The 19,832-nt window shown below is 33.0% G+C and overlaps 1 protein-coding gene across 7 annotated transcripts in view; it reads left to right on the top strand.

The window, feature by feature from the left end:
* Positions 1-17,760, top strand: part of LOC132748127 (D-glucuronyl C5-epimerase-like) — a 78,650-nt gene extending 60,890 nt beyond the window's left edge. For 6 of the 7 annotated variants that reach the window (XM_060737669.1, XM_060737670.1, XM_060737671.1 and 3 more), the window contains 5 exons: positions 6,493-6,645; positions 9,259-9,478; positions 13,992-14,163; positions 15,097-15,333; positions 16,291-17,760. In XM_060737669.1, the coding sequence (XP_060593652.1) occupies positions 6,506-6,645; positions 9,259-9,478; positions 13,992-14,163; positions 15,097-15,333; positions 16,291-17,312 (1,791 nt within the window). In that variant the 5' untranslated portion in view covers positions 6,493-6,505 and the 3' untranslated portion in view covers positions 17,313-17,760. Of the gene's footprint in view, positions 1-624; positions 1,286-6,492; positions 6,646-9,258; positions 9,479-13,991; positions 14,164-15,096; positions 15,334-16,290 lie in introns of those variants that run through there. The other variant, XM_060737674.1, reaches the window with a different exon arrangement.
* Positions 17,761-19,832: the final 2,072 nt, after the last annotated feature.

Raw genomic sequence — 19,832 nt, 5'->3', positions numbered from 1 at the left:
CAAACAAATCTTAATAGAAAAAAAGATGCAATTTTATAATATTGAGGGAAAATAATATAACCAACGTGTTTTTATCATATTTCTTTTTCAAGAATTTTTTGGTTTTGTTTGCTTCAGATTAACAATGTTTATAAAACTTGCCTTTTCATTGATAAAGAATACATTTATTTTGTATCTGTATTTTGCAGTAATTTCGGTATTATACATCAAAGGATGGTTTGTTTCCACAATGGCCTAACTTTTTCTTTTATTGTCATTTAGTTATAACACTGTTGTACTGAACTCTGCAATCTAATAATTATGTGTTTTCCGCTCTTTATTCCACAAATATAATAAAAGTCTGTATTGAAGTAATGTCATTTTTTCAATTTATAAATGCAAAATTATAGGGGCATAGCCATTACTTTTCCATTTTTTGAGACGGTTAAATGTCTCTTGGAAATCAATTTTAACGATCACTAATATGCGTCAAATCATACAGAATATTTTCTTAAATGTTTCGAATCACGATAGCGATTTTAAAACCATCGGAAGAATAGGAAGGGTCTAATTGTATGTTTTGTAAATGTGTTTAGTTAGGAATGTTTTTATTACGGAGTCTAAGCCGCTGGATGTATACAACCAAATGCGGATAATTTCTATTGAGAATTGGATTTACGTTTCATAGATGGTTGATCATTTTGATATGTTTTCATTTATGTAGTCTTAATTCTACACCTTCGCTTAATGCGTAAAAGAATCTAATACACAAGGTTGCGTTGAAAATCGTAACAGTGCGTGTCCCAAATATTCAAAAGATTGGACTTTTATTTGTTAACCTCTACGAAAGACGGCCACCGATTAGTTTCTTTAATAAGCAGTAAAGATAATAGAGCCAGCGATACGGATTAATAAAAACTCAACAGACAATCGGGAATAAATATTGATCTTGTTTTTATTACGGAAAACCGGAGAACGGGAAATATTACAATATAACGTCTGAAATTGTTACTGAGGGAGTGTATGCTTGGATGTTACACGTCCGTGCTATAGAAATACAAGTTTAGAAAGGGAATTAATAAATATTTACTAAACTAAATGTATATTTAAATAGGAAAAGAGACAAACGGTTTGATACACATGTATGATTATGTTACAGGAAAAGAGTGCGGATCCTGTGTAAGAATCTTAAGTTGAATGTGTCTTGATATAGTGGATGTTGTACACATGTTGTACACATGCAGAGATTAAATTTTATTGTAACAGTAACAATTGTACACTCAGGATCAAAATGGATTTAAAGCAGGTATATTGAATGTCTTGTTGAGAATTTTTTTATACAGATGCATATGTGTTTATATTTACGATTTTTTTTTTTTTTTTTGCCAGAGTTTTATTAATAACAAGTATATCAAAGAGTATCAAAGTTTGATTAGTTATAATGCCATGAATTATAATCGTTAATTACAATGGCTGACTCTTAACCCAGTAACTTTGCATGTCCAAGTTTTTTCTTTCTCATAGGACGTAAGTGTTGGTGAATTATTTTGGTCTCTGAAGTGATGTACAGTGGGAAAAAAAAATATTGAAGCGCTTTTTTTTGAGGGATTAAAATTAAGGTTTATATAATTATTAGTACAATTATTATGTACATGTATATAAAAATGGTGGTCAAAAGTGGATAATGGATATAATTGTGTAAGATATAATACAATAAAGGGAGCATTGATAAAGTGTGACTTTACAAGCTGTAATTCCTACCATTATGCAATATACACACTTTACTGGGAAACTCTAAACTTGAATGGATATTTATGGACATTTGATGTGAAAGGAAATAATTCTCGTTCATTTGTTGTATGTAAATTGTAGATTTTGTCGCTACAGCATTTGCATAAGCTCTTATATTTTTTCATGTGATTAAAACTTACATAAAGTATGTACAAACAATGTTTTACATTCAAAATGGCCTAAAAAACTACATATACAAGTACAAGAATGTATAAACAAATTGTTTTACATCTAAAATGTCAGCACTGTACTAAGGCCCCTGGGCTCTCTTGATGTATACAAATCAAATTAACCTGCATATAATTTATTTTTTAGTGTTAATGTAAAACTGCACCAAAAATATTTGTTTTGAGAAATTTTAGAGGATTAAATGAAGCAAGTTTCTGTTTAGTATGTTTTTTTTTTTCTATGAGTCTTGATGTCCATGTGACAATGTGCAAGAGTGTAAGAGGGAGATTTGGGTATATTGTATATTTTGAGTTAATTTTAAGGGCGTCTAATGATTAAAGATCCTGTAACACAAATTTTTTATGGTTTTATATCATAAATATGATGCTCAAATTAAGATTTATCAATTTTGTAAATTCCAAAAAGCATTATTTATAAAGATAATACTGAATTTAACATTTAATTTTTATGTTAATAAAGGGAGGTAATAAAAAAATTATTTTCTGTAGTAAAGTCTAAGTCAAAATTTTCAATAATAAATGAATGCATATATTTTAATGATTACATATAATATGTACAAATATCTGCAGTACATATTTTACATGTTCTTGGATGTTTGAAAATTGTTTTATAAGCATGTTTTATAAGCATAATTTTACACATGTATATAATTTCACTTAAGTGTGGTATGCAACCTCAATTACAACATACAGGAGCTTTAAGGACATGAATATACCTACCACCGCACTGAGATTTTGCATAATAATGTTGAAAATTATAATTTAACATGTAGGTCCTATTTTTTTAACATATGTTTTCTTTAAGTGAAAATACAAGTAAAACTTTTGACTTTTGACCTACCCCATCCCCGACCTCATTCCCTGCCCCAACCCCCCCCCCCCCCCCTCATCCATTTAGTGTCTTCCTGTTTAATACACCTGCTTAACATGACCTTAAAGAGGTAACCTTTACCTTGATAATTAGATTATTGTAGATAAAATAAATGTACAGTTTTATCTGTTAGAAATTGTTCATCTGTAAAAATCACTTAGACAATAGCAAGACAGTAATTATTTATGACTTTTGCTCCATAAATCAGAGAGAACAATTAACGCAAAACTAACTGTTAAAGTTTTATGTCAAAGGATCGTTCTTTGTGTCATACATGAAATATTATACGAGTTGCCTTTAGGGTGAAAGTAACAAAATTGTTAAAAGAATTTATGTTTCTATAAAGATACAAAATATGAATTAACAGTATGGTGCATATTCATTTGTTATAGATCTGGAATTTGTTTGTGCAGGTTTTTCTTAATTTGATATGATTTATTCAATTTGTTTGTTCTATGTAATAAACTGGAGTATTTGTATGACTCGTTTTATTAGCTCGACTATTCGTAGAATAATCGAGCTAATGCAGTCACCCATTTGTCGGCGTCGGCGTCCCTGTGGTTAAGTTTTTGTATGTAAGCTCAGGTATCTCCATAACTACTAAAGGGAATGGATTGAAACTTCACACACTTGTTCTCTGTGATTATCTAAGATGATTGGCACAAGTCCCATAACTCTGATTTGCTTTTTTACATAATTATGCCCCTTTTTCAACTTAGAAATTTGTGGTTAAGTTTTTGTATGTAAGCTGGTATCTCCATAAATACAGAAGGGAATGGATTGAAACTTAACACACTTGTTCTCTGTGATTATCTTAGATGATTGGCACAAGTCCCATAACTCTGATTTGCTTTTTTACATAATTATGCCCCTTTTTCGACTTAGAAATTCTTGGTTAAGTTTTTGCGTGTAAGCTGGTATCTCCATAACTACTGAAGGGAATGGATTGAAACTTCACACACTTGTTCTCTGCGATTATCTTAGATGATTGGCACAAGTCCCATAATTCTGATTTGCTTTTTTACATAAAAATGCCCCTTTTTCGACTTAGAAATTCTTGGTTAAGTTTTTGTATGTAAGCTGGTATCTCCATAACTACTGAAGGGAATGGATTGAAACTTCACACACTTGTTCTCTGTGATTATCTAAGATGATTGGCACAAGTCCCATAACTCTTATTTGCTTTTTTACATAATTATGCCCCTTGTTCGACTTAGAAATTCTTGGTTAAGTTTTTGCGTGTAAGCTGGTATCTCCATAACTACTGAAGGGAATGGATTGAAACTTCAGACACTTGGTCTCTGTGATTATCTAAGATGATTGGCACAAGTCCCATAACTCTGATTTGCTTTTTTGCATAATTATGCCCCTTTTTTATCTTAAAAATTCTTGGTTAAGTTTTTGCGTGTAAGCTCAGGTATCTCCATAACTACTGAAGGGAATAGATTGAAACTTCACACACTTGGTCTCTGAGATTATTTAAGATGATTGGCACAAGTCCCATAACTCTGATTTACTTTTTCGCATAATTATTCCCCTTTTTCGATTCATAAATTAGTGGTTAAGTTTTTGTGAGTAAGCTGGTATCTCCATAACTACTGAAGAGAATGGATTGAAACTTCACACACTTTTTCTCTGTGATTGTATTGAAACTTGAAGGGTTTGTACCTTTTCGTACAATTTTATGTATTCATATAGGTAAGCATTATTATACTCAATGAAACACCCTTGTGACAAATTTTCGAATAGTCGAGCGTTACTGTCCTCCGACAGTTCTTGTTCTGTTTATATTAACATTTATCAGGAAAAAAAGAATTGTGCTATCTCAAGTTATTAGAATATATAGACATTGGCTGGTACCCACATGTCAGGGGCTCAGGGATCAAAAACCCAACCCTGGATACAAAAAGGGTTCTGCTAATTAAGTAACGCTCTTTCAAGATTGAATTGTTGACAGAATTTAAGCAACGATACCCCACCCACATACATGTACATGAGCATTTAGAACAGTATTGTTTTGTAAGAGTTCAGTCAATTCTTATCAAAATTGAAATAAGAAAATTTATTACTAAATTATTTAGATAATTTAAAGGGGTATCATTTTAAAAGATATTAATTTTAACACCATGATTATGACCTAATGCTGTGTTGGTGTGCCGTAAAAACCAAACAAACTCATGCAGGTTATGACGTCTTGAAAATGATAAACAGTTTTTTCAGGAGCCAAGACCCATCACTGCTATTTTATAAGGTTAGGATTATAACTGGATGCTCACTAGAGCAAGGCAACAATGTGTGCCTCTACTCAATTAAAGAAAAGTACATCAAAACGTATAGATGTATTATTTCTTTTATTTGTATGCTATATAATTCTTTAAACATGTATTAAAATGTACCTGAAATACCATAATTAAAGTTCTATATTTAATTAAAAAATATACTTTCAAATGCTTTATGTAATTATAGCAGTGTGTGCTTATAATGTAAGTTAAAGATATGTTAGATTTATTGATCTAATTACTTATTAAATTTGTTTGCTTTATTTGGATACTGCTGAATGCTGCATGCATTCTTTTATCCAATTTAAACAGAGTAGATTTGTTATTTATTGAATTTGTCTATTATATATTAGTCTATTGTATATGCATGCAGTTCTTTCCTTTATCTGAAGTTTTATTATTTATTGATTTTGTGCACATATTTTGTTTAACTAGGATATATTGGGGTGTATTTCTTCCCTTTTATTAAATTGAAAGAAAGTTGATTTATCTGTTATAAATAATTTGTTCATCTATTTTGGTAAAGTGAAATATACTAGGCTGGTTATCTAATATAAAGACAGAATATGTGCAGTGGGACTTAAATCATAGCTTTACAAAATCTTTAGAAAGAATGCATCAAAGAATTCACAATATGTTATGTTTATTCTATTGGATATTTTTTTTTCTTTCATTTGATTATATTTTTTTTGTGTGGAAATTCCAGTACATATTCATCTGTTAACAGAGAGGTAGTTATTCATTTAAATCTTGCAAATTTTGAAATTTTTATGTACATCTGAATTTCTGACACATGAAGGAATTATACCTACTTGATGACAAATCTGTCTTTGGGATCTGTTTATGTGAAATATATAACTTTGTTTATGCATATATTGGGTAGACTTAGGATAAATTTAGCTATAATAATATATTTGTTGAAATGTAAACATTATAGTTCAAGGATGAAGCTGTAATGCAAGTATAATTTTATCTTTTACTTTGTGACAAGAAAAGATGATCAAGGTAATGCATTATGGGGCATCTGTAACTTTCTCCACCAGTAAAACTGTAAAGTCATCCTTAGACACTGTATGTGTATCAAAAAACAAAATAAAACAAACAAGAAAAAAATGAATTATATATGGGCAATATGTGGAATCTTGGTCAGTATTGACTCCTCCACCAATAAATTGCTTCAAAGTCCATCGTATGACACTCACTGTACAGTGTTGTGGGTATGACTTGAATGCCAACAAAAAAAAACCCCAAAGCAACCCAAAAAGGAAAGATGAATTATAGATAGTCGCCTAAACATTGATGGTGTATCAAAAAATAAAAATTTTAAAAAAAGACGTAACCAGTGAAAAATGCTCATATTTGCCATGTTTTTTGTATATTTCAGAAGATGAATTGATATGGTCAAGATTGATTCAGATATTAGCAACATGAGATTTAATCGTCGTGTCCTCTTCCTGGTCGTCCTGTGTACATGTCTCGTCTGCTTCTCCTTCTGGTCAAGATGTATTCTTACGCCAGAGTCTTCCGACCTTAACAGGTACGGTATTTTGGAACTATTTTTTCTTCATGTCTAATGAATCATAAAGTGTTTTTCTTTCGCCCCTTGGAAGGTATTACTTCACTTTCTAGGTAAATTTCATCAGTTTTCACACTATAATTTTGTCCGATACAAAGAAAACAAGAGATTGGAAGATGACAACAGAGATGTGATTATTAATCAACTGGTGCATATATAATCCCTCTGTCTGTTGAACAAGATATTTGGATAACAGATCTCGCAGAAAGGTTTTATGAATTTTGCCGCACATTTCGTGCTCATCCAGAAAACTGTTTTTAGATTTTATCTCGGAGTTACTGCATTCAACATATCATTCATAAGTGTTATTACTTTTCTGAATGCAATAAAACTGAAGGACACAGAAACAGGAAGATTATTTGGCGTGGGTTTTTTTTGTAATTTTTTTTCCGGCGTATTTTATTCTTATTTTCATTATGCAAGCCTACAGTGCTTTCAATATCTGTTACTCCATCAGTTTATTTCAAAAGTTTTATGTTAAAATGTTTCAAAAATTATTGAATTTATTTGTTTAATTGCCAATTGTAATAATGCTTATAAACTAGCATATATCATTATTAGTCCCCTACCGGTTTACCGGAGGGGACTTTAGGTTTACCCTCCGTCCGTCTGTCCGTCCGTCTGTCCGTCCGTCTGTCTGTCAGTCCGTCAGTCCGTCCGTCTGCAAAACTGGATCCCGCGATAACTTGAAAAGTACTGAAAATATTTTTATGAAACTTGGTATATGGATAGATGGCAGTATGGAGATTATGCACGTCTTTTTCTTTTCTTCCTATGTTGAAAATTCTGGTTGCTATGGCAACAAATAGGCTGAAAATATGGCAAATTTTACACATAAACTGGATCCAGTGATAACGCAAAAAGTACTGGAAATATTTTTATGAAACTTTACATATGGGTAGATGGCAGTCTTGAGATTATGCACATCTTTTTCTTTTCTTCCTATGTTGAAAATTCTGGTTGCTATGGCAACAAATAGGCTGAAAATATGGCAAATTTTACACATAAACTGGATCCAGTGATAACGCAAAAAGTACTGGAAATATTTTTATGAAACTTGACATATGGGTAGATGGCAGTCTTGAAATTATGCACGTTTTTTTCTTTTCTTCCTATGTTGAAAATTCTGGTTGCTATGGCAACACATAGACTGAAAATATGGCAAATTTTACACATAAACGGAATCCAGTGATAACTCAAAAAGTACTGGAAATATTTTTATGAAACTTGTTTTATTATGTTTTGTGGTCGATATTTTCAAATACAGACTTCATCCTCACATTCATTATAAATGGCAATACACAGGAGTGTATGACAATTAAAGAACTTTTTGAGGGACCGGTAGGGGACTACTGTATTGCCCGCAATACTATCAAATGCTTGTTATAACAAAAATACAAGTGAGTGTCAGACATAATTGAAAAGATGGAGTTTTTTTTAAACAAATTAATCATACAACAAGCATAACCTCAAAAATTTTCAGAAAGGAACATTAAGATTTGAAATGCATGTTGGAAGATTCAATGAAATTCGCTTAAAGTGTTTTTACTACAAACTTTAAATGCATTTAATTAAATTGTTTATCCTCTGAAATGATTAGGTGATGCTTTAAACTTCCTTGTGTATTTGTAGTAGTATTCTTGTGAAGTTTTAATATCTTGAAACACAATGTTCCTAATCACTTAAGATCAGTATTCTACCAGAATGTTGAATTCTTTGTGTATCAGCTATCTATGTAGCTTACGGGAAGAAAGCGGTCCTGCCTAAGGGTGCCCACATTTAAAAGTGCTAAGAATTATGTATAAATTTTGTGTAAAAGTGTCATCTTTAATTCCCTTCCACTTATATAGTTTAGCAGTCGCTCATGCACTGGCTATATCACCATTTCTATGTGGACATGACTTTAAAAGGTATTATTATGTCTCCCAAAATCTTTGGTGTACAAAATGGCTACCAGAGCGATAAATAGAAAAATTTTGTCCGACTTTCACAGTTCAAACTGCAGGCCGGATTTCTTTCACAGGTCAAACTGCAGGCTGGATTTCTTTCACAGGTCAAACTGCAGGCTGGCTTTCTTTCACAGGTCAAACTGCAGGCAGGATTTCTTTCACAGGTGTAACTGCAGGCTGGATTTCTTTCACAGGTCAAACTGCAGGCTTGATTTCTTTCAGAGGTCAAACTGCAGGCTGGATTTCTTTCACAGGTCAAACTGCAGGCGGGATTTCTTTCACAGGTCAAACTGCAGGCGGGATTTCTTTCACAGGTCAAACTGCAGGCTGGATTTCTAATAAATTCACGGGAATGAACATTACCATCATTATATTAAAGTTGTGCATATTGCCGGTACTTTCTGCTTTGCTGCATAAAATGCCCGTCAAAACTATAAATAGAAAATCTTGTCAGGCTTTCACAGGTCAAACTGCTGGCAGGATTTCGACAAAACTTCACAGGAGTGATCAGTACCATACACGTTTGGGAGACATAATTATGTTTTTGTGACAAAAAAACCCATTTAGTTCTATTTAGTTTTAGTGTGTTACGCTGTAACAGATTTTATGACAATTTTAATTACAGGAAACAGATTGTGGATATAGGAGCAGAAGATGGATTTGGTGACGTACATTTCGTACAACGAGGTGCCAAGAATTATAACGCGCCCGTCAATGAAATGGAGGTACCATTATCAAACCTGCAGGAGATCGAGTGCGAGATTAATAAAGAGTACTCGGTACAGTGTCGTAAAGACAATAATGAAGTTTATCTACCCTTTAGCTTCATACAGAAGTATTTTGAGGTAATTTAAGTGTATTATTAACATTTATATATATAATTATATATTTCACCAATGGTTAAGGCAGACCTACTATAATGCTTTCCCGCCAAAAAAATTCAAACATTGACCAATATCAATGCAAATCAGTTATTTCAGGAACGTTATTTTTCAAAATCTTAGGTATTAAATTATTGACAATCACTAATCCTTTAAATTATCGCTGTGTACCAAATTCCTGTTATGAATGTTTAAAAATTATTGAACATCGATGATCATAAATAATATCTTGGAAATGACCAAATTATTACGATGTGTGTTGGCCGATGTAAGATCATTTTTGACGGGAAAATATTACAGAAAGACTACCTTAAAGGCAAGGGAGTGTCCATGGCTGAGTAGTTAAGGTGGTTAACATCAAACCACTTGTCTTTCACCACAGTGGGTTTGAATCCTGATAGGGACTTTGAATTCCTTCATGTAAGGGAGCTAACCAGCTATGTAGGTGCCTGAAATAATGCACAGAGGCGCCATGTGTTGGTGCAATGTAAAACCCAACGGAAAAAAAACAAAATTAATATATGAGCTAAATCAAATATACACTAAGATTTGGATGTTTCTTTGAGGTAGACAATGCTTTCTGATATTATAAGCATAGATAAAAGCAATATTTTCATGATTGGCAACAGAAAGTCAAATACCAACTGTCTTATTTAATTTTGGCCTGGATCTTAAATGAGCCACGTCACGACAAAACCAACATAATGGGTTTGCGACCAGCATGGATCCAGACCAGCCTGCGCATCCGCGCAGTCTGATCAGGATCCATGCTGTTCGCTTACCAACCCTATTACAAGTAGAGAAACTGATAGCGAACAGCATGGATCCTGATCAGACTGCGCGGATGCGCAGGCTGGTCTGGATCCATGCTGGTCGCAATTGCACTATGTTGGTTTTGTCGTGACGCGGCTCAAAAGGTCCTATCTTATTTTGAGGATTGTTTAAACAATCAGATATCCACAAAATTTATAGCGTAATAAAAAAAGACAATACAAATTAACTGAGAAACAAGATCAGAAATTGAATGATAAATGGAGACCCCTGAGGCTACAAGCAACATTAATATTCAACAAATGTGTTCATGTTTTATGTATAGTACATTAAACAGTGTGTCTAGCGATTGTGTAATGAAGAATTTTGAATAAAAATTAACATCCCCTCTGCTTTACATTAAATTGTATAATCTTCTTATATTGTAAATTTGACTTTAGAAGAGAAAAAAAATTTAACACATTGTTTAACCGATTTTTCCCCACTGAGTATCTTAAATGCACTTGATCCATCTGTCTTTCTTGACACAATTATACATTATATTCAGTTTACGTAAAAAAATATCAAAGTATAGTATATATAGACTGAATAGGGAACAGTGCAGACCTGGATCAGACAAGATCAGGTCACATGGGTAGATTCTATTCAAAATATATATAAATTACAGAGCATGAAATTTTCTGGTCACTACTCTTTTGTTTAAATACAGCTCTTTAGCTTCTTAAAGTTTCTTTAGTCTCAAAACCTCTCTTTGGCTTAATTCCATAAAAATGATAATTTAAAGTTTTAGTCTCTAACTCAAGAGAGATCAGTTCAATTATTATTCCTTTTCTTTTAAATTCAGCTTCTTAGCTTCTTTATATTTTCTTTTGTCTCAATACCACTCTTTGGCATCAAAAAATGATTCAGTTTCTGTTGTCTTCCAAACACGTGACATACTAGAGAGTTTGCTTGTCCTAATGCATCTGTTGTAATTGTAAAACAGTGTCATACATAGTACTTAATTGTCTTGTATTTTCTCTGTAATTTGACAGTAAGGGAAATGGGGAATCTGTAGAACAGAGTTGAGCTGATACCAAGTGACATTACTAGGCATTTTCCCTTGAATTAACTTCAGTGTTTGACAATCACATGATATGGTTTTTAGAGACTTGAGTTATTTTTGCAATTTATTGCATTCTGTTCCAGTTTTTTAAATTTCTTCATTGACAGTAGAGAAGACGATTGTTTTGCTGTTCAGAATAATCTTATTTCATATAGGTACTGCAGGGGAAATGATAATCACTATTATATTTTTTGTTCCTTTTCATTTCCATACTTTTCATTCTATACTGGTTTTATAACATTGTAGGAATATTTCCATTATGTTACCTGTCTTCATAATAAGTTTTTTCTGAGCAATTAAATGATTTATGATGTAATACTAGTAGAGCATGATGTTTTGCTAAAATTGCTATTGTGTGAGCTGAAAACAAACATGCAGATTCTTTGTAAAACTGGTAAAGCTACAGATTTTAAAATTTTCCCTTAACCCTTTACCACATATATACGCGAAACAACGCATTTTCGACCCCCCCCCCCCTTTTTTTAGGCCTCAAATAGTGAAAAAATGTCCTATTTGGGCCCCAAACACATGTTTTTGTTTGAGAAATGTTGGTCAAAAAATTGAGCACTTTTTCGGCGCCGCCCCCCGTCCAAAAGATACATCCGGGGGTTGTCAGAAGGGGGATGTGCCCCCTTCTGTTAGGGGGGTTTGAAGGGGGGCGGAGTCCCCCTCATCGCCAAGAAAATTTTGGACTTGTGAGAGGCTAAAAATGACCCCAGGTCGATCATAATATAACGTGTAACCAACGCTGAAAAGCCTTTGACTCTATATCAATCCCTTGAGAAGTTGCAGCACTTTGAAATAAATTTTGATGGAAAAAATCGAGGCAAAATAGTGATTTTTGGCAATTTTGAGATGTCCCCTCGTTGCCATGGTAACAGGAAATTTAAGACTGAGCATGTCGTCACAAAGGCAATGGTCCAGTCAACATTTGTGCCAAGTTTGATTAGTATTGAAGCATTTTTCATAGTTTCATAGCAGTTTGAACTTGTAAGAGGAGGCTTTTCAGTAAAAATGGCCATTTTTCACAATATGCTCATGGGGGAAAGGGTTAACTAAAAAAGTTATAAATGTTACAAAACAACAATATTTCACCAAAATTAGGTGAAAGACCACATTTTAACATGGAAAAACTAGTTTTTAGGTGATTCCAAAGTTTTTCATCATTTTTTGTTAACCCTTTACCACATATATACGCGAAACAACGCATTTTCGACCCCCCCCCCCCCCTTTTTTTAGGCCTCAAATAGTGAAAAAAATGTCCTATTTGGGCCCCAAACACATGTTTTTGTTTGAGAAATGTTGGTCAAAAAATTGAGCACTTTTTCGGCGCCGCCCCCCGTCCAAAAGATACATCAGGGGGTTGCCAGAAGGGGGATGTGCCCCCTTCTGTTACGGGGGTTTGAAGGGGGGCGGAGTCCCCCTCATCGCCAAGAAAATTTTGGACTTGTGAGAGGCTAAAAATGACCCCAGGTCGATCATAATATAACGTGTAACCAACGCTGAAAAGCCTTTGACTCTATATCAATCCCTTTTTTGCAGCACTTTGAAATAAATTTTGATGGAAAAAATCGAGGCAAAATAGTGATTTTTGGCAATTTTGAGATGTCCCCTCGTTGCCATGGTAACAGGAAATTTAAGACTGAGCATGTCGTCACAAAGGCAATGGTCCAGTCAACATTTGTGCCAAGTTTGATTAGTATTGAAGCATTTTTCATAGTTTCATAGCAGTTTGAACTTGTAAGAGGAGGCTTTTCAGTAAAAATGGCCATTTTTCACAATATGCTCATGGGGGAAAGGGTTAAATACCCCATTTAACCTGCTAGATGCTAGATTTTAGCACTGGGTGCATCCCTGGGTTAAATCCATCAAGCTAAAATAAAAAAATAGTTGACAGGCATAACTTGAAGCTAGTCATTCTGGAAGAAAATTTTTTCTCTCCAAGAAATGCTTATAAACTTTGGTGTAGTGTAAGACCAGTGTAAGATGGGTTTATCTCATTCTGCATTGTAGTTTTGAGATACAGTCTTTTACCACCAAGTCTTCATTATTGTTGGTAAACACTTCTCTGCTTTCACCATTATTATTGTACCCTGAATAATAAATTGAGAACTTGTGCAAAGAATTAAATCCTGACAAGAAAACAAATTTTTTTTATTGTAACAATGCAAATATTTTTTTGCCCCCATTTTATTATGCAAACTTAATTAGAAAATTTCTCTAACGACGTCCTTTTTTTTGGAAATAAAAAGTGGTTTTATGATCAAGGCTTATAACAATTACAAATTGCAGGGTAACTTTATACCCTACAAGCAGGAAAATATATAATTGAGCCGCATCACGACAAAACAAACATAGTGGGTTTGCGACCACCATGGTCTGTCAGTACAGGTGTCTATACATATTCAAGTTTTCAAAAAAAAATTACCATTTCCTGATAACATGAAAAATTATATGCGAATTTGATAAAAACAATTTATATCAATTTGTCCATGTGATTAGGCTTTGTAAGATGGATATTTAGAGTGGTAATTATACTCTGAAATTTTTTTAAAAAACATTAAACAATTATGTATATAAAACATATGACTATACTTTCAGGTATATGGAGAGTTTGAGAATGTTGACGGACTTGACAAGTTTGAATTCTCTCACAGTTACTCTGAAGTGCATCAGCCGCCGGAGGAAATCAGACCTGACGGGGCATTTATGTCATTCGAGCATTATAATGTAGAAATTAGGAAAAGGGTTAAGTGCATAACTGCTATAGAAGGTAAGTCATATAAACAACTGTTAATTTACCTTCTGAATACAGTTATACCTGTATAAAATGGCCAGTATATTCAAACAGAGATGAGAGAGAGAAAATTGTGATTGTAGATAGATAGGCTAAAAGATTGATCAAATTTGCATTATAAGTCTTCAAAAAATGGAGAGAAATATGATGGCCTGCCTTTTACTGATGGGGCTATAAAATTGGTCAAATGGTCAAATTTTGCATTGAAAGTTCTCAAAAAGAAGAAAAAAATGCTGGGTCATGTTTTACTGATGGTTTTTACTTTAGTACAATGTGGTCCCTAGCTGAAAGTGATAACTTACCAGGTTTTCCTATGAAAGATAGGTATCTCCAACACTTATTTGGATAAATATACATTAAGGATGGTTTGAAGTACACTGTTATACCAAGAATATACTATGCCATTTATATTTGTAGAAAAATTACAATACCGTGATAGTTTCTGTAAATAAATAGACTCCCCCCCCCCCCCCCCCCAAACTCCTGTTTCTGCAATCAGTTATTTGACAATGTAAATTTTAAAAAAGAAATGATGGTGATGGCATAGACATTTAGTACAGATATTGATAACTTTTATATACATTTCATTACTTACCAAATTACTTGACCCTCATAACTGAAGTTTTAAATCCCATCATAAACTTATGATTCTTTTATGAGCTGAAGCTTAGAAATAAGATGTGTTTATTGAGTTGGTTGATGTGCGAGTCTGTGCTTTAAATAAAGAGGCATCTTGAGCAGGGTTTTTTCCTTCTTTGACAGTTAATAGAAAGTTGCCGTATGACATTTTGTGTTTTTGTTATCGACTGATAATTCAATTAGAAATAGTATTCAGGTGATCATTTTCACTGTGGAATATTTAATGTAACTATATATCAAGATTATTATACTGTTGCCTTATTTGAACAGGGGTACCAATATCGACACAATGGGAACCAGCCGGGCATTACTATCCTATACAGATTGCTCAGTTTGCGCTGTCTCACTATAGTAAATATTTGAAGGAAGGGGAACCAGATGTGATCTTGTTGCTGAGCGGTGAAGAGAGAGACATAGAGAAAACATGGCAAAAGGGAGGCAATGTCAATGTTAAAAGTGTGTGGAGTAAAACACGTTCCTCTCAGGTTGTGGAATTCCAGTCGTCAGGTAAGATATATAGGCAAATATTTGACCACATTCTGGGCCTCCATGGCCATTTAATAAAGGTTAATTTCAAGGTAGGGGTTTCATAGAAAGTCTTAAGTCTGAAATTAGTCCTAAAACAAAACTGAGACAAAGAAACTCCTATATTAACTCCTTTAAATTCTATATAGCAGTCCAGATGGTCCAGTCCAGATAGACATTTAGCTCATTGCAGATCAAAGCACTTGCTATTGTATTTCTTCATTTTTCTCAGGTGAAAGTATTAAGCTAAAGTCTTTGACTAAAGATAAACATGTCAATTGAAATGGTTTTATGTCCTAGGAAAAAATTGGTATTTTAAAAGAATAAGTTTTTCCTTTAAGTGATTTTAAATGTTTGGGGTTTTCATTGGGGAAATTTGAGTGAATTAAACTATATTTTAAAAAGTTTGACTTTTTCTAAGGGGTGTTTTGGCCCAAAAATTGAAATTTAAAAAATTTTTTAAGGATAAAATATAAAACGGCTTAAAATATAAAAAGACTGCCCCACGGTTTTTATAAATTAAACGGTACAGGTAATTCGGATAGAAATTTCCTTCTGTCATGTGAGTTATTTTATTGTTTATGTGAAGTAAATCATAAACTTGAAAAGAGTTACAAGAAAATGTAAACTTAATTTGACTTTCACCTGTTCACTCACTATATACCATTTGATTGGCATAATGTCACTTTTACAAAATAAATCACTGCTTTTTTTCAGTAGGGTTTTAAAAATTTTAGCAATAAAATTAATATATAACTTTAAAGGATAAACCTTTCTTGTGATATTAACAAGCTGGTTTGGATGGATCTTATTTGATAGAGAACGTTTTCCACAAAGTAACTTAAAGGATAAACCTTTCTTGTGATATTAACAAGCTGGTATGGACGGATCTTATTTGATAGAAAACGTTGTCTCACTAAGTGTTTATATATTTTTCAGATTCATTATCAAATGTAGGATTTTACACAATGATGAAGGAGTCGTCTAATTATGCTGTGAACTTTGACTTCCGTGTCCTATCAAATGGAAGCATTAGTATAACATTAAAAAATGATGGCACAACATTCCATATACATTATGTGTTCTCAGATACGCTTATTACTTGTGATGGCAAAAACATTTATTATGGACTTGGCGAGAGCCGCCACGGGGATTGGATTCACTTCTCCCGTGATACAGACATGGATCTATTGAAAGGCCTAGCTTTAAAGTGTACGAAACATAGAAAATTAGGTCGAGTGACGTTGCAAGGTATCACGTTTCGAGGTCACGGTTGGGTTGATAATGTAACTGTGTCTTCTGCGACACATATGGACCATTTTTTTAATGCGGCTAACTGGTTTGTATCACATCAGGATCGCCGAGGCGGTTGGCCGATCATGGTTACTCGCAAGCTCATAGCTGGAGTCATGGAACTACAGCCAGGATGGTATTCAGCCATGGCTCAAGGTCATGGTATATCAACTTTAGTGCGTGCATATTTAAAATCTAGAAACTCAATTTATTTAAAAACTGCTATAAATGCAGTAAAGCTATTTGAAATCAGCAGTGCTCAAGGTGGTGTTAAAGCGCGTTTTGCGAACACATATGACTGGTATGAGGAATATCCTACGACACCGAGTAGTTTTGTTTTAAATGGGTTTATTTTCTCATTATTTGGTCTTTATGACCTTAAAGAAATAGCAACTGGAGAACCATTGAAGACAGTAACTCGTTTATACGAAGAGGGGTTAAAATCGTTAAAAGCCATGTTGCTTATGTATGACTCTGGGTTCGGAACATTTTATGATCTCAGACATATTAGTGCGGGTCTTGCACCCAACCGAGCCCGCTGGGATTATCATACAGTCCATATTAGTCAACTTCTCCAGCTATCAAAGATGGAAGACGAACCGTTGTTTGTACGGACAGTGAAACGATGGCAGGATTATATGAAAGGAGTTCGGTCACCTCATAACTGAAATATTCTTACACCAAACATCTGTGTTATTAAATCTGTATCCCTAACAGGATGAAAAAGTAAACCCTGCCTTGTCAGTATATAGAGGGATTTTAAAAAAAAAGACAGCACCCGTCTGGTATGTTTACCTTGACCCCAAGAAAGTTGTCTAATGGTAGAGTTTAAAGTATGGAAGTGTTGACCATGGAAAGTGTTCAATGAAAAATCCAAATGAATGTGTTTAACACAAAGATAATTATGTTGAGATATCTGGACAAAACAAAGCAACACGTTACTTTTAATGTGTTAAAAATCCAATAAAATTATTATATGTCTTAAAACCTTGAAATGGATATTGTTATTAATGTTATGTTTTTTTATTCAGTAGATGTTATTACTGTATCATTATGCCATAGTGACTATGGTTCCTGGCTGGATAAGAAATTATATATATTACATATATATGTGTGCTTTTTTTTTGTCACACACCACCTTGTTGTTCATTAACTGGCTATTCCATTAATTGAGCAATCTTTAAAGGTGTAAAAACAAGAGATGAATACCTTAAGTGTGAGTTTAATAGTGATTACATGTTGATCATTTTTGTTGTGAATTTACAGATTTGGAAAAAAAGAGTTTTTAAAAAATAAACAAATTAATAAAAATACAGTAAAGGTAGCTATTATATCATGACATCGGTGTCTTATTAGTAATGCTTTTTTATGCAAGAAAAACAAGCTATTATGGGGTCAACACAGGTACATATGCTTAAAGATATATACTATGCTCAAATTTGATATTAGAAAATATTGATAATTGCTACACAGTGTTTTTGTTTATATAAAAATAAACATGTTTTGGCTTCAAACAAAGTAGATATGTTCTGTTTTAAATCCTACACAGTACAGGTAGTCACAATATGAATATATAGTGTCATTAAAAAAAACCAGGCAGTTTTGTTTTTTTAAAGAAAGGTCCAACTTTACTTGTCCCGAAATAGGGAACGCAGCTTCCCGTACATAGTTTAATTATTCTTTTATTCAGATTAGACATATTCAGTAAGAATTTCAGATTTCAATAAATGTCTGTGATAAAAATATTTTACTTAAGGATGAGCATAGTATATCTTTAAAATAATGCATGAATGGACAAAGTAATGTTGACAGCATGGGAAGAGATACTCAACAATGCTGCTATCGGTTTCTAAATCTATTTACTAATGATACTACAGTGAGGTTATGCATGGTAAATTTAGGCAGGGCTTATCAGTCAGTGGCTTATACTAGCTGACCAATAGCAAGTCAATATATTACAGGCAATCTAGGTTTTCCAGCAGTAATCAGAGCTTGAATGACACCTTATGTTAACTACAGCCTTACTGAGACTTAAATCCCAAGCAAAAAATTGTTAATTAATTTGAAGATGGTATTAATGTTCTAATACAAAGCCCTCAAAATCCTACGCAGTAAAGTAATTAGTAAGTCTGTTATTTTCAAGCAACTTACTTCATTACAAATATAAGTTTTTATGTAAAAATCATTTTTTTATAAAACACCAAAAGAGAGATTCTTCCCCATTGTTTATTTCCTGATTATGCTGACAATGAATTTTATTGTTATTTTGCACTGGTACACTGTAATTGAAAAGATTAACAACAATCTTTCAGTCCTCTTGTTGTTTGAAATGCCAAATGTCAGAATTAAGTTGTACTAATGTTTAACACCATTGACATTTTAAAATGTATTTTTTGTTGTTGAAAATTTCAACTTTGAAAATGTCAACCAAGCAATTTATTTCCCTTGTAAAGTAGGGAAAATGTATTGTCACGAACGTGCATTTTGATGTATTAGTATTGAAGCATTATCAATTTTTGTGAAATTAAAGGGACTCCACTAAGGTTTTTCTGGTTTGAAGGGACTGAAAATATTTTTTTAAAGATTTTTGTACCAATGGATGTAGGTCTTGGTCAATAACCTGCGTGTTAAATTTCAGATCATTCGCTCAATATGTTTAAAGGAACTTGACTGAGGTCCAAAAACTTAAAACAATAAAGTTTGAAGTTCTCACATTGGTCAGCTGGGGCACTTAAACAGAAAGATATGAAAAAGATAATTAACGAAATTTAGAAATAAACTCAGATAAATTATTCTAAACCCAATGTTAGTACAACGCTTTTCAATTTTGGGTCATTGTTCACGAATAATATAATTGTTCATATATTTGTTCTGAAGAAACAGTGAGCGAGTGATCTGAAATTTTGCTTGCAAGTTATTGGTCTATACCTATATCAAATGGAACATTGATCACAAAAAAACGTATTCCAGTCCCATTGTTTTAAAAGAACTACAGTGGGGTCCCTTTAATGATAAAGTTTAAGTACAGGAAAATTTTGTTTCATTTCATTAAGTTCAAAGTTCTTTTGTTAAATCAAGCATATGCCAGAATTATAACATTTTTATTGTAATTTACCCTAAAACATTGTATTTCAATGTGATATTGTAAAATGTAATTTTAGTGTCATTCAGCCTGAAATATTGTGTTT

Source organism: Ruditapes philippinarum, unplaced genomic scaffold, assembly GCF_026571515.1.
Source record: "Ruditapes philippinarum isolate M1 unplaced genomic scaffold, ASM2657151v2 ctg3276_1_1_1_1, whole genome shotgun sequence".
Taxonomy (NCBI): domain Eukaryota; kingdom Metazoa; phylum Mollusca; class Bivalvia; order Venerida; family Veneridae; genus Ruditapes; species Ruditapes philippinarum.
Note: the sequence above shows the minus strand (reverse complement) of the source record. Positions and strands in the feature narration are given on the sequence as shown.